Source organism: Petromyzon marinus, chromosome 36 (genome assembly GCF_048934315.1).
Source record: "Petromyzon marinus isolate PM22_M1 ecotype Great Lakes invasive population chromosome 36, UKy_Petmar_22M1.pri1.0, whole genome shotgun sequence".
NCBI classification, from domain to species: domain Eukaryota; kingdom Metazoa; phylum Chordata; class Hyperoartia; order Petromyzontiformes; family Petromyzontidae; genus Petromyzon; species Petromyzon marinus.
In genome coordinates this window covers 7,906,296-7,921,481 of record NC_133702.1, presented here as the reverse complement: position 1 = coordinate 7,921,481, position 15,186 = coordinate 7,906,296, and the positions used below count along the sequence as shown (strand labels likewise).

The following is a 15,186-nucleotide window of genomic DNA, read 5'->3' as shown; positions in this document are numbered from 1 at the left end:
GGGGTGGGGGGAGAGAGAGGTGACCAACCGGCGCCATGGCTGTGGGGAACAGACCCAGGTCATGGGGTAACAACAAGGGCATGTAACGGAATGGATGCGTCGATTCAATTGGTGAAATTGATTAATTCAATCACGATGCATACATTGAATCGCGTGTGTAAGAACCGATTATTTAGGATTCGTGTAGATTTATATGTTGATGTTGCTAATGTTATACATCGAAGAATAAATGGAAAATTAAAAAGAGACTGCAATGCATTACAAACGAGACAGACAATTTCTAGATGTGAAGTTTTAGTGGCTGCAATGATCCATACTCTTTGGTTCTTTTGGTAAAGTCACGTAGGTAATAAAATATTTAAAAATACTTTTTAAAAAACGCTTAAAGGAAATGAACTGTCCAAGCTGCCCCTCCCCCTGCCCCCTTCGCCCCTCCCCCTTCCCCCTATCGCCCCTCCCCTCCTTCCACACCCCCCGCCCCTCGGCGTGGCTCCCCGAGGCTTGCCGTAACGTAAGGGACCGTGGTGATTTACAGGCAACGTGAGTTGAGCGTGGACAATTAGAGCCATAAACGTGGACAATTAGAGCCATAAACGTGGACAATTAGAGCCGTAATAAAGATTGTTTAAAAATATATTTAAAATGTTTAATGATTGAATATAGTGTTGTCATCAGTATGACATACCTATACCAACTTCTTTGGTTCTTTCGGTAAAGTCACGTAGAATGAGAATAAAATAATAAATTGATAAAATAAAATAACACAATAAAATTCTCACGACGTTTCGGCCACAACACAAGCGGCCTTCATCAGGTGAAGGGACGAGACTGTCTGGAGGACAGCGCTGGAGTGTCCTACCAGACAGTCTCGTCCCTTCACCTGATGAAGGCCGCTTGTGTTGTGGCCGAAACGTCGTGAGAATATTATTGTGTTATTTTATTTTATCAATTTATTATTTTATTCTCATTCTACGTGACTTTACCGAAAGAACCAAAGAAGATGAATCCTTGCAGTCACGAAAGCTTTAAATCGAAATATACCTATACCAAGTTTGCAGTCGATACCACACTGGGAATACGGTTGAAATTGAGTTACAAGACTTCAGGATACGACAACACACAGAGTAAGTTAAATAAAAGTGTGTAAAATGTTAAAAAATAGATGTTTTGGATTTTTTATGATAGAATATAGTCTTGTCATCAGTATGACGTAGGTATTTTAAGTTTGCAGTCAATAGCACATTGGGAAGTGGGTAAAAATTGAGTTACAAGATTTATTTTTTTGAGGCTACAACAGACGGAGTGAATTAAATGCGTGTACAAATAGAGATAGACAATGCAAACCAGACGGTTAATGTAACTGGGACTGTATAAGCAACACAGACCGTACCAACGTGATGGGCAGTACAAATAATAAAGACAAATACAAACGAGGGGAAAAGATGTACAAGGCAGGTTGCCTGTCCGAGACCAAAAGTACAAACGAAACGAATAACACAAACGACACAATACAAACAAAACATGAAAATTATTAATCCTTGAATCCAATCATGACCTCAAATAATTGGCAATCCATGGACTCGCTGTGGGTGGGGGTGAATCCTTAAACTCCTCGCAACAAACCCCCACCGATCCCGCACCCTTGGTTCGAATAATAAAAACCTCCGCATTGTACACCAACAGCGTGAACCACATGTGCGTCGTTCAATCGAGTTATTTGGTGCGGATGTAATAATAATTGGAAGAGCAAAACTAAAGTCATAGTTTTAAATAAAAACAAAATCCGAAATGAATACAAAGGCTTTCGTGACCAATATTATGATTCGTAATAAGTTTATTTTGGGTTATATCGTGTATGCTTTTCCACATTTCGGCTTCGCTGATAAACTAAATCAAGTGGCACATTTGCCCATGATGTGACAACTTGATTTGATTGGCCCAATCGGGTGGCGGAGGGTTATAGTTAAACATTGACATGAGCATGGTTGGCTAATGGAACACACGAAAAGAATAAATGGAAAATAAAAAAACGACTGCAATGCAGTGAACATCAACATAACCACAGATACGCACACGCGATCCAACCCAAAAGAAGACGATTATGAATCGGGCAATCTTTAGTAACAAGACTCGGTGAGCGGCGCGCACGATGCACGAGCGCATAGAGCGGGTGGCGGCGCGGGTCTGGGCGCTACGGTACCAGCAGGGTCCTGGCCACGTTGCAGCCCAGGGTTCCCGCTCCCAGCAGCAGGCAGCGGGCAGTGGACACGGCCTCCAGGTCCAATGAGGGCACCAGCCGCCACCGCATCAGTTTGAGGTTCAGGTCAACCGACGACTCTGCCAGCCTGGAACGCGCGTGTTAACGTTACCCGATGCCAAACCCCCGGTACACTGGTGGCTTTGCGTGGCGAGGAATTGTGGCTCGGGAATGCGGCAGCGTCATGAAATGAACAGCCCAGAGATATCGGTGGTGACAAGGCCAGAGCATGTATGTTATTGTTGTTATTATTTACACTCGCGATAGATTTTTGGGGCCGCAATGATTTGGCAGAATTTGTGTTGTTTAGGCCCTCCACCACCCGACGAGGCCAAACAAATGTAACTGTCACGCGGCGTACAAGCGATTAAGTACATACACATCATTATTGTGTCAGCTCAGTAGTTAAGTTGAAGAGAATAATTTGCATGAATATGGCGGAGTCTTAACGAAACAAATGTGACCGCACCATTACGCGACCTTACCCAAAATAATGTATGAAACATAATGTTAAGATAGTAATACTGTATCAGTCAGGATCCTTTATTTAACCAGCAGATAAAATTAACCCAGTGGGAACCCGTGAAACACTACCCCTTTCGCAAAGGCAGAAGAGGTTCTGTACCTCTTTGGGTCCATGGAGTCGCTCAAGTTCACCATCCTTGGGGCAAGAACTCCCTTCTGGTTTTTCTCCCAGCCAACACACTTTGGACCACCTGACCCCAATCATTAAAAATACAAGATGTCATACCCGATTTCCATTGTCACTCACCAGCCCATAAAACAGCCGTCTGTCCACAAAAAAAACCTTATATTTGTGTGTACTTTACAAGCAAAAACCGTTCAGAAAAGGAGCTGATGTCTACTTGAGTGTTGCAGCGAAGGCATCAAGGTTGGCGTTTCTGTAAACGTGTACACGATTTTACGGGTTAAAAGTTTAAATAGTATCAGGAGTCCTTCACTCTTACTGAGAAAAAAGGAATAGTTCGACGTTTTGGCCGACTGGTCTTCTTCGGTAAATACCTAATTATTTAAATTTTACCAAGTGAAGACCAGTGAACTGTACAGCTCTTTTTTCAGAAGTGACCTGGCCACAAATAATAGCTCAAAGAAGTGGCTTTTTGCGTGGAAATTTATAACAGCCAAATACTCTAAGAACATCTTCCTAAATGTGGAGGGAAAAAACGAAGGACCTGGAGAAAAATCCACGCGACCACGGGGAGAACACGCATACTCAAAAATATACAGGTATCAGGGTCGGGATTGAACCCATTACCTCCTACATACCAGGCGAGGGACATAACATCTCGCCAACGCGGCATGCACATACTCTCACAATCATGCCCTCTCATAATGTACAATCCTGGTAGTTGTACACATTTAGGACATAGAGTACTGAACTTTCAATTAAGGGGAGCATGACTCAGAAATGAGGCAATCTGGATATCGGTGCCCTCTGTTCTCACTGTACTCCCCTCCCTTACGCACTATTCGCTCCAGGAACCAAGATTCTCTGGCCAAGCCCCTGATCGAAATTTCTCTCAATAGGAATTCTCCGATTCCCCACTGCTGTCCCCATAGCATGGAATCCCCTTCCCCAAGTCACCTGTGCTGTTTACTCCCTGACTCTATATTTAAGCCAAGGCTGAAGACCTTCCTTTTTCCCTCCGTCCATGGCAGGACCATCACTCTCTATAAAATAAATATGCCCGATGTTTCTGTAGAGTGCACCGAGATGTGGCCGCATTTTGAATATATAAAGAAAACTCCAACTTTAATTGTATGAAAGCATTGTACACACCTGGAATATCTGCAATTGAAGTCATCTTAATGGTGAGGACGATGCTGTGAGTGATGTCTCTGACACCTTGGGTTATTCGGTCCCTAAAGCACAGCACTTCCAGAGACTCCAGAGAGGGCCCCCTGCTCAGACACAAAGGTCTAGGTCAATAAGTCGTCATGACCAATGCAATTCATGACACTTTGTTTAAAAGATATCTCCTGCAAGCTGCTGCAGCTGCTACAAATCTATAACAACCCTCCGAGGTCTGTTCCATAAATCCTTGTTATTGGCGTGGGGCAACATTATGAGCAGAAGTCAAATTAAAGTAATTGCTACAGAAGCGTAGCCTTAAGATTGTTGGATATCTAGAGTAGTACAACTTTCAAAGGCAGATGAGCCTCCAGTAGTGACAAAGTGACAAGGAAATCCACAGAAAGTTACCTGGACCCAGGGTAATGACAGCACTACCAAAGGCTGGTGAGCATCTCATTGGTCAATGGTATCAACTAGGCATGTGCTGATGGACCGACTCATTGATTGCAGTGTATTCTATGGCTGAAGTCACATTCGTTGAATTGTGCATGAAAATAAATTATTTATAAGTTGTACAAGTTACATGCAACTTGGGAAAATTATTTTGTGTGCAAATGATATGCTCAAAGAGTATTTGTGCTATGGGGAATGAAATTGTACAGAGGAAAAAACAAAACTACAAACATAAAAAATATGATGGTAAAGATGAGACAAAAATTGATCTGGAATAAATGTGCTGGCAGGGGTCGAGGGGTGGGGTGTGGTGGTAAAACGTTGAATGGAGAGTATCAACGAACACTGGGAGGTGGTTGTTTCTGCGTGTACCACCAATCTCTGTGCAATGGCACGGCGAAGGCCAACATTTATAATTAAGGAAGTATGACATTCCCGACAGCTTACAACTCCAGTTCCTGAAGCTCCCAGCACGTGGAGTGAAACGTCGGACATCATGCCGAACAACCCTCGGTGCAACTCGAAAACATATTGGAGAGCTATGCTGCACAACCGTGAAACTCTACGCAGTCATAGTCCCAACGTCTGTTTACACGATAATAACAACAATGCATTGCTGTTCACGTTTGTCTCATACCAGTTGTGTGCCAGAAGAATGAGGAGATTCCTTAGTGGCCATCCCGGGTGCTGCTGTAGCGTGCACGGATCGTACACAGCCACCATTGCCTGCAAACGGTTTTCAAAAATCCACAATCTTCTCATTACTTACATACAGCAACATTGATAAAATACTGGAACTGAAATTCAATAATGGCAAATGGTGTTAATTTTTTACCATTTGAGAGGTTGATAACATACATTGAGGGAAAAAAGTATTTGATCCCCTGATGATTTTGTACGTTTGCCCACTGACAAAGAAATGATCACTCTATAATTTTAATGGTAGGTTCATTTGAACAGTGAGAGAGAGAATAACAACAACACAAATCCAGAAAAACGCATGTCAAAAATGTTATAAATTGATTTGCATTTTAATGAGGGAAATAAGTATTTGACCCCTCTGCTAAACATGACTTAGTACTTGGTGGCAAAACCCTTGGTGGCAATCACAGAGGTCAGACGTTTCTTGTAGTTGGCCACCAGGTTTGCACACATCTCAGGAGGGATTTTGTCCCACTCCTCTTTGCAGATCTTCTCCAAGTCATTAAGGTTTCGAGGCTGACGTTTGGCAACTCGAACCTTCAGCTTCCTCCACAGATTTTCAATGGGATTAAGGTCTGGAGACTGGCTAGGCCACTCCAGGACCTTAATGTGCTTCTTCTTGAGCCACTCCTTTGTTGCCTTGGCCGTGTGTTTTGGGTCATTGTCATGCTGGAATACCCATCCATGACCCATTTTCAATGCCCTGGCTGAGGGAAGGAGGTTCTCACCCAAGATTTGATGGTACATGGCCCCGTCCATCGTCCCTTTGATGCGGTGAAGTTGTCCTGTCCCCTTAGCAGAAAAACACCCCCAAAGCATAATGTTTCCACCTCCATGTTTGACGGTGGGGATGGTGTTTTTGGGGAATGTGCTACAATGGTCTTGTAGCCCATTCCAGCCTTGTGTAGGTCTACAATCTTGTCCCTGACATCCTTGGAGAGCTCTTTGGTCTTGGCCATGGTGGAGAGTTTGGAATCTGATTGATTGCTTCTGTGGATAGGTGTCTTTTATACAGGTAACAAGCTGAGATTAGGAGAACTCCCTTTAAGAGTGTGCTCCTAATCTCAGCTCGTTACCTGTATAAAAGACACCTGGGAGCCAGAAATCTTTCTTATTGAGAGGCGGTCAAATACTTATTTCCCTCATTAAAATGCAAATCAATTTGTAACATTTTTGACATGCGTTTTTCTGGATTTTGTTGTTGTTATTCTGTCTCTCACTGTTAAAATAAACCTACCATTAAAATTATAGACTGACCATTTCTTTGTCAGTGGACAAACGTACAAAATCAGCAGGGGATCAAACACTTTTTTCCCTCACTGTACATTTCTCTCAGTTTAACACGTAGTAGGCTTTCGCGACCAATATCATCCATAACAGAGGGGTTTTTTTGGGTTAGATCACGTAAATATATAAATGTGTCGTTAAAACCCGCCACCACCCGACACAGCCAACTAGTAAGGGTTGTCAAGTAAACAGAACGTGGTCAATTCGTCACTAGTACAGCACACCGGTGTGTTGGAGAGCCAAGCCACAACATTTACAATCTGAGTACGACGTTTCGCCAGTAATTACAACTAGCTTCATCAGGTGATTTTACCGAAAGAACGAGAATATGAATCCCTGCAGTCACGAAAGCTTTAAATCAAAATAAATAATCATATATCCAACAAAATAATATTTCCCGCACCTCTCATGAGCAAAGTGGGCTACGTACGGTGCGAAAGAAGTTCAACGTACACACAAACAAAACAACGGCAGCAGTTAGCATTACATTGGGCACGAAGGTTGAATGTTGATGTCAACGAAAATACATGTTTGACTCCTGAGAAGTGGCCATGTGGCTTAAATAAACCTTGCCCTAGCTATGGGACCCTTTTGCCAGTATCCAAATAGAGAATGCTGAAGCAGTTTTTTTGTATCACTCAATATGTTGATATTGGCAAAATGGTACCATAGAACTGCTTAACGTGAGCTATTAATGCTTTGGTGTTTGCACTGTCCTTGTACTAATTGCCTTTTGGTGGCCTTTGGTCAACAGCACGAGTGAGACAAAGCCATAAAAAGAGGCTCTCTGTGCCACAGGCTAATCAGTTTCAAGGACGGTGCGCACATGACAAAAGCATATTTGTTAGTGTTTTTCTAACCACAAGTACGTGTGGTTATTGCAGACATGACGCCTTGCAATTGGCGCCTAGTGTTTGGATGTCTCAACACCTGTATTGACGCCGGTTAGGGTAAAGCCCTTTTTTTTTCATCATTCAAACCTTGTCCTGCCGTGGCCAGAAGGTGTCCCAGTCGCGTAATGGGGCAACGCCGACGTCATCCCCGGAGAAGCCCACGAGGAAGCATGGCAGAGCAGTCACACTTTCTTTGGCGCAAAGTCCATCATAGGAGGTCAGCAGAGCCTGGACCTTTAATACCAAACCGCAACACTCACATGAGACTTCAACGCAAATTCACTAATGGCTTTCCGTTTAACGTCTTTGTGCAAATATGCGTGCTGTGCTATTTGTTCCGTTCAAAAGTATTTCGATAAATTACAGACAGCACTTTACTCATCGACTGCTGGACGTGGTTCGACTCTCGCCGTGTAGGTCACGGGGAATTTATTTAACCATGCTTCACCATCCTGGTTGGTGCAGGATGTTGAAGACAAGGAGCATTGATGTAGGGGTAATAGATCTACAGTACAACAATGTGCTGTTCTCCACCACTTTCTACTGGCCACTCCATGTAACCATGCAAGTCCGTTGACAATCTGTACTGTGCATGATGATCACTCAACCAAGCACTATCCAGGCCTTAGCCCTGCTTAGCTTCTGAGCTATAATGGGATGGAGTGCAATTTACATGATTTGGTTGTTGGTAGAAACATTGGAAAGATAAATATACAGTACATCCTTCCAAAAAACATACCGACTCACACACATAATACAAATGTGTGCGTTTATATGTATTAATGTACGTAGGGTTCAACAAATGATTTGTAAATCAAAAATAAGATTCACATATTGCATTCCATCCAAATAACGGCAGTTCTAACAATTGCTAATGAGCCAAGAATGACTGTTTGTGTGTCCCGTGCGTGACGTCACTCCACATGCCACCCCCCCCGCATTAATATTCATGAGAGGGTGGATTTTTACACTCACGCAGGTCGTGCAGAAATATTTTTTTCGCAAATTCGCTTTAAGTTTGAAGTTTCCTTATTGAAAGTGAATCTAATAAATAATTCTACGCAGCAACAAAGTGGATTTGGTGTCAATATTTATTTTTTCAGCACTTGAGACAAAAGGTAAGTCTAATTTATGATTTTACATTATGATAAAATAGACATTTCTCAGTGATTTTTCAGATATTGTATCGAATTCCAATTTATTTCAACCCCAGCGACCGAAAGCAGAAGAGAATAAAGTATAAGAGCAGTGAATTTGAACAAATTGAAGCTCAGTTATATACAGTGCTACAGTGACATGAAGTGAGGAGTTTATGATATAGTTTTGTGCCAGATTCACTGCCATTAATACAGTGCTACAGTGAGCTGCAGTGAAGTGTTTGATGACGTACTTTTGTGCAAATTCACTGCCATCAAATTTACACAAGATACAATTATACTCTGCTCAATTTTTTGTTTTTATATAAATATTACAGCTTACGTCCATGGACGGGCAAATAAGCTGATGTGTAAATAACAGGACATTAAGCCAGTAGTGGCTTAATGTCCTGTTATACAACCAAATCATCATGAATGGCCCAATTTCATCACATCAGAAGGTAAGCAGAGCTCATCCCAATTAGTACTTGGATGAGTAATACATCAGGACTATCCAGGTGTTTTGTACGCATGGGTGCTACAAAGTAGCCAGGAGAGAGCAGTGTCGAGTGTTTAGCGTTAACCCCTCGGATGCGTGGGTTTCTCTCTGGGCACTCTGATGTCCACCCTGCATTCCGGACACTGATTAATTGTTAATTACCAAATATCCTAATCGAGGTTCCTCCTACAAAATATTTTTTTCGAGTCAACGCTACTGTCATAGGGAATTAAAGAGCATTATAAATTAATGGAATTTGATTCGAATAACCAAAGTTATTTTTCCTACTTCCTAACAAAAAAATCCGGTAAAATTGGAGTCAGGTTTGTGTTGCCAGTTGGCTGTACAATATCAATTGTGCTGTCAGTTATTTAAAGTAAATCATGCTCGCAGAGAGCACTGCCTGTCAGCTTGTGGCAAGAACCAACATTTTTTCGACTCTCTGTGTCTCTCTCTCTCTATGCCTCTCTCTAAAATCTCTCATGCTCACATGTTCTTTGCATTGCACTCCCATGCCTTTGGATTGCACTCTCATACTCACAGGCCCTTTGGATTACACCCGTTGGGTTGCTCTCCCTCGTCGAGGAGGCCGCTCTCCTCCTATCTTACAGTTACACGCTAATTTCTCACACTAACATCATGCTAATCTCTCACATTAACATCATGCTAAATTCTCACACTAACATCATGCTAATCCCTCACATTAACATAGCCACTTCCGTGCCATCGTTGAGGAGGCCGCTCTCCTCCTATCTTACAGTTACACGCTAATTTCTCACATTAACATCACTAGCCCCGGCCACTTCTTTAATAACCCTTGGGCTACACCCATTTCAAACCTTGTTAAAACGGTCAGCCTCAGCAGCAGACCCACGCTTTCCCACCTGATGACGGACGCTTGTGTTGCATCCCGACACGTAGTGATTCATTTTATTTTATACCTACGTGACTTTACCGAAAGAACCAAAGAGTAAAGAACCAAAATGTTCGTGAAAAACAGTCAAATCGCGAATGCTAAGAGGCACCTGGGCAGTAGAGCATCTCTCGCCAAGGGGGAGCGAAGGCTCCAGCAGAGCGATGCCATCAGGAAAGCACAAAGCCGGGAACGCGAACCAGTAGTAGAAATGGTATTTCTTCAGGTCCTGGAAAACAGACGCGGGGATCGTTTGAACTTGCCACGAGAATATCGGTGGCGACAGGGAAATAATGAACGACACGCAACATAGAATATGCAGCAGGGCAGAGAACAGGATTGTATTTCACATGTTCACACCAGTTTGGTATCCCCCCTCAAACGTAAACATAGGATGTGTGTGATTTTCACAGCTCGCTGCACTGCAATGGAAACAAAAAAACTATCCCCGGTTTTTACAACTCACCCACGTCGCCGACGTAGTGATTATAGTTTATTTTCCAAAACATCTGCCCGCTTCACTAAACGGGAGGTCGGAAGGCCGTAAGAGCAGCTGTGAATTTTTGTTCTCACTTTAACACAAAAACACAAAGATACCCACACATGCGCACACAAAACAAAGGAAAAATTAATTCATACTGCCCTATACAGAATTGTTGCTAAGTGTTGTCATGGGCACGAGACGAGACTGAAAATTTAATAAATGTTGCTGTGTTCAGAGTGCAGTTCTCTAACCAGTTATAATTTATAACCGTTAAATACCTGGTTTGTTAGTTGTGTGATATTCCCTATGGACTTTTAACTCGCTTTCTGCAATGTTGATGTTTTTTAGTCTTTGTATTGTTGTTTCTGTGTTCACGTGCCACGGATCTCCCTTGTAAAATAGCCGGGCAAAAGGATAAACAGGCACATCCGTGTAACGAATAAAATCAACTTAAACACAAGCTGCTTTTACGCACGACTGGATGGTGAGGCCAGCACCATGACCTTTGCCTCTCTGGCGCTGATGTTTACATACTGCAACAGGTATTCATTTAAGCCAACATCAAACTATTTGAGGTGCTGGGCAGGTTAAGATCTGACAAGCCATGACTGAGAATCCTATCAACCTCAGTATTCCAGGAACCACCACCACTCACATAAAAACACAATAATACCCCTTTGAGCATTATAGACTGTTGGGTTAGGTACTATTGGCCAACACCTATTAAAGCCAGCATGACAGATGGAGGGAGTGGTGTGACTACACCCATGTCGGGGCCTCCTTTGTCCCCTCAGTGCTGATCTTCAAACGGTGCACCAGATACTCATTTAAGGCTGGTTTAGATCAAACTTGCCACTGACGTTGTGCATCATAGCTGGGAACTGAACCTCGGATACTTGGATGGTTGAGCAGGGCATGAAGCAGTGTGTAACCACTCCACAAGGACAAAGATCGCCTCTATAGCCTTTAACAGACTGCTGGGGTAGATGCTGTTAGCGAGTACCTATGATGGTCAGCAAAGCACATGAAGGGGTGAGTGGGCAACACCATGTCCCACCATCTGTCTCCCGCGTGCTCATGTTGACGCACCGCACCAGGTACTCATTTCAGACTGAGTCATCTTACGGGAGGCCCATGACCAATTCAAATATTCGCCACTGCTATTGGTTGCGAGCAGGAATGGAACTCAGGTCGACCGGTTTTTGTAGCGCAGTGCGTTAACCACCACGCCACCGCTCCCCATCCACAGCCACTCTACACAACGTTTATACGGACGCACGGACAGAGAAATCTCTATGGCCACACTCACAGCGAATGTGAGCAGAACAAACTGGTTGAGGAGGGTGGGGTCCTGCAGTGCTGCTCCAGACGTCACGGCCTCCCAGATCTGCAACAAAAACAAAAGGAAAGGTCCACTCTCAAGGACCCTTTCACCACTCTGTTTGCACACCACCCTCAGGTGGGCTTTTAGAGCAACTTTTTTATTTTATTTTACAAGCAAGAACCAATGACTTGGGGAAAAAAAAATTAGTGGGCAGACCTGGTGAACAAACATCGCTGAAACGTGGCATCTATTTTGCTTTGGTCTCCACACTTGTGAAAGTTAACGGCTGTTTTAATAATAACAATCATGCAGAATTGCGGCATCATTTGTTTATTCCTTGACGGAGCCTGAGCAAGGGTAACGCTGTAAATGAAGGTGTACAAATCCGTGTACCATCAAGGAGGATGAATAGTGAATGGCGTTAACAACTCATGCGCAAACCTTCTGCGCAGCTTGATCCAAAAGCGCTTTCTTGTCGCACGTCTTAAAGGCCCCCAGCGTGTTGGTGTTGTGGAGAGAGCCTGCAATGGGGCAATTGCGGGCAGGCGTGGGGGCTTGCCTGCCCGCGTACCAGAAACATTGCCGTACAACCCCAGGATTAAAAACGCACCGTTCGGGGCGAATCAACACCATCAATCAATCCAAGACGTATAATGCGTCACGTTAAGCACACAGCTGAGATGGATGTGCAGATGACACAGAGGAACAAAAATGAACGAAATTAAACTAAGCAGGAGAAAATAAATGTTTTTAGTTCGGCCCTTAAAGGCAATGACTGTCATGGATGAGTGGACCGTGACGTTGGGAAAACAAACTAACCTAATAAAAACCAACCTGGCACAGTGCGCAAAAACGAATCCGGCAAAGTATTTCAAAATACGCACCTTGTTTGAAAATATCCCGATCGCCGAAACCAAAAGAATCGGTGTCACACATGCGTACGTGTTTTCCTTAAGAGGATATGTTTGAAATAAAACAAAATGCCGTACGGGTCAAAAGAGTTGAACTCCAGCATCATGCGAGCAGGAAGGCCGGGAGGGTCTCCTGGAAAAAACAACCATCGAACAAGGAAATGTTTAGAGAATTCCAGCACGTCGGTTCAAGCCATCAAAACGACGGCTCTTCAGAACGTGATGATCGTATCGGCGCGGTTGCATTGCCGATTTGGTTTGATCACTTACAGTTTCTTCTCCTATAACACGGTAATAGCGATCCTGAAGAATGCCGCGTTACGGAAAAATCGCGTCTTCATAAATAACATATGACATAGGGTAAAGCAAAGTCCCCGATCACACGTGAGATGCGTACGCAGGCTGAACAAAGGCTGAGGCACGTGGGTAGCATCTAGAAGCATCCAGCAGCATCCCGCCTTGCAGCCCGCACAACCGCTTACACCCACTCGCGCGACGTAGCTCCGTCCACTCAACCGCGTTATATTCAATTCGCATGCGCGTTATATATAATTTTGACAAAAAATGCGTTCCCGAATACATTCATCCAAATTCGCGTTCTGAAAAAACCGCGCGTTACGGGTGCCCGGACCGTACGAACCATTGTAGAAGAAGCCCTTGAGTTCCTTGGCCGCTTCATCCAGCTTGTACTCGTTCACCTTTTTTTGGCTCAGCGTGTGCCAAAAGCCCGAATCGAGGGCACTGCTGAACGGGCAGAACTGCAGTGGCGCTGGTGCTCCTCCTCCGCTCGCCATTGCTCAAGAGAGGTGCGTTCCGACGAGGTTCCGTGTACAGCTTGCGCACAGGGAAACAACAAACGCAGACATCGGATTTTATTTTGTTTATAAACCAGGTTGAGAACTCAAAGAGGGGTATCGGTCTCAATTGCAGGAGTGCACCTTGGTAAAATACAGCGGGCAGCTTTGGCAGGACACGTCACTGTAATGGATGACGGTCGAGAATAATAATAATAATTGGCAGCAAAGAGATTGTTTTTTTTTTGCCAGGTAAGGCCCACTGTCCTATGTAGCTCTTTTTTTCAGAAGCGACCTGGCTATCGCACATGACAGCTCAACGAAGTGGTTTATCACGTGGACATTTATAGCAGCAGCAGCAGCCATGTACTCTAAAGGCATGTCGATTCTAAATGGAACTCGTCCGCGAGGACGTACGGTCAGGAAGAAGGCACAATGAAGTTGGTTCGTGTGCGGGTGCTGGGTGGATTGTTTACATCCCAGGATCGTGAGAGATGGCGGCGAACTTGGGGAGGTCTTCATCCATCAGTGGATTGACCATAATTGACGACGATGATGATGATAAACCCAACTAAACAACAGCCTTAAACTATTCAACAGAATTGCAGCAAAAGTACCACAACAACCATGAGCTCAACACAACCATCAGCTCAACACAACTGTCAACTCAACAACACAACCATCAGCTCAACACAACTGTCAACTCAACAACACAACCATCAGCTAAACACAACCATCAGCTCAACACAACCATCAGCTAAACACAACCATCAGCTCAACACAACTGTCAACTCAACACAACCATGAGCTCAACACAACCATCAGCTCAACACAGGATTTGCGGGCGTGCTTGGACTGTACTGACTGGGATATGTTCACGACTGCAACCAACAGTCTGGATGAACTCACAGAGGCTGTGACGTCATACATCAGCTTCTGTGAGGACTACTGTATTCCAACACGTACCAGGGTGAACTTCAACAACAACAAGCCCTGGTTCTCAGCAAAGCTCAGAAGGTTGAGGTTGGTGAAGGAGGAAGCGTTTAGGAGTGGGGATAGAGACAGATTCAAGGAGTCGAACAGGTTTAGCAAGGCGGTGAGAGAGGCTAAACGACTGTACTCAGAGAGACTAAAACACCAGTTCTCTGCTAATGACTCTGCTTCTGTCTGGAGAGGGCTCAGGCAGATCACCAACTACAAGCCCAGAGCCCCCCACACCACTAACGACTCCCGCCTGGCCAACGACCTGAACGAGTTCTACTGCAGATTTGAAAGACAATTGGACTGTCCTGAACTACCCCTTCCCACCCAAGAGGCCCCATCCCCCACCCCTACTACAGAGACGACTCTCTCCTTTCAGGAGGGAGAAGTTAATAGACTTTTCAAGAGGCAGAACCCACGCAAAGCAGCCGGGCCGGACTCCTGTCTCTCCAGCCACCCTCAGGCACTGCGCTGACCAGCTGTCTCAGGTGTTCACCAACATCTTTAATACCTCCCTGGAGACATGCCATGTACTAGCCTGTCTCAAGTCCTCCACCATCATCCCTGTGCCCAAAAGCTAAGGCCAACAGAACTAAATGATTATAGACCGGTCGCCCTTACCTCTGTGGTAATGAAGTCTTTTGAGTGCCTGGTCCTGGCACACCTCAAAGCCATCACAGAACCTCTCCTGGACCCCCTTCAGTTTGCCTACAGAGCCCACAGGTCTGTGGACGAC

The 15,186-nt window shown here is 44.4% G+C and overlaps 1 protein-coding gene across 5 annotated transcripts in view; it reads right to left on the bottom strand.

The window, feature by feature from the left end:
• The window catches only part of ATG7 (autophagy related 7), a 51,056-nt gene that overhangs the window by 31,623 nt on the left and 4,247 nt on the right, over positions 1-15,186 (bottom strand). For 4 of the 5 annotated variants that reach the window (XM_032966513.2, XM_032966512.2, XM_032966511.2 and 1 more), the window contains exons 2-11: positions 13,316-13,509; positions 12,754-12,808; positions 12,206-12,323; positions 11,750-11,827; positions 10,069-10,185; positions 7,496-7,642; positions 5,164-5,252; positions 4,059-4,180; positions 2,883-2,973; positions 2,201-2,345 (exon numbers count right to left, since the gene is read on the bottom strand). In XM_032966513.2, the coding sequence (XP_032822404.2) occupies positions 2,201-2,345; positions 2,883-2,973; positions 4,059-4,180; positions 5,164-5,252; positions 7,496-7,642; positions 10,069-10,185; positions 11,750-11,827; positions 12,206-12,323; positions 12,754-12,808; positions 13,316-13,469 (1,116 nt within the window). In that variant the 5' untranslated portion in view covers positions 13,470-13,509. Of the gene's footprint in view, positions 1-2,200; positions 2,346-2,882; positions 2,974-4,058; positions 4,181-5,163; positions 5,253-7,495; positions 7,643-10,068; positions 10,186-11,749; positions 11,828-12,205; positions 12,324-12,753; positions 12,809-13,315; positions 13,510-13,945; positions 14,806-15,186 lie in introns of those variants that run through there. The other variant, XM_076072079.1, reaches the window with a different exon arrangement.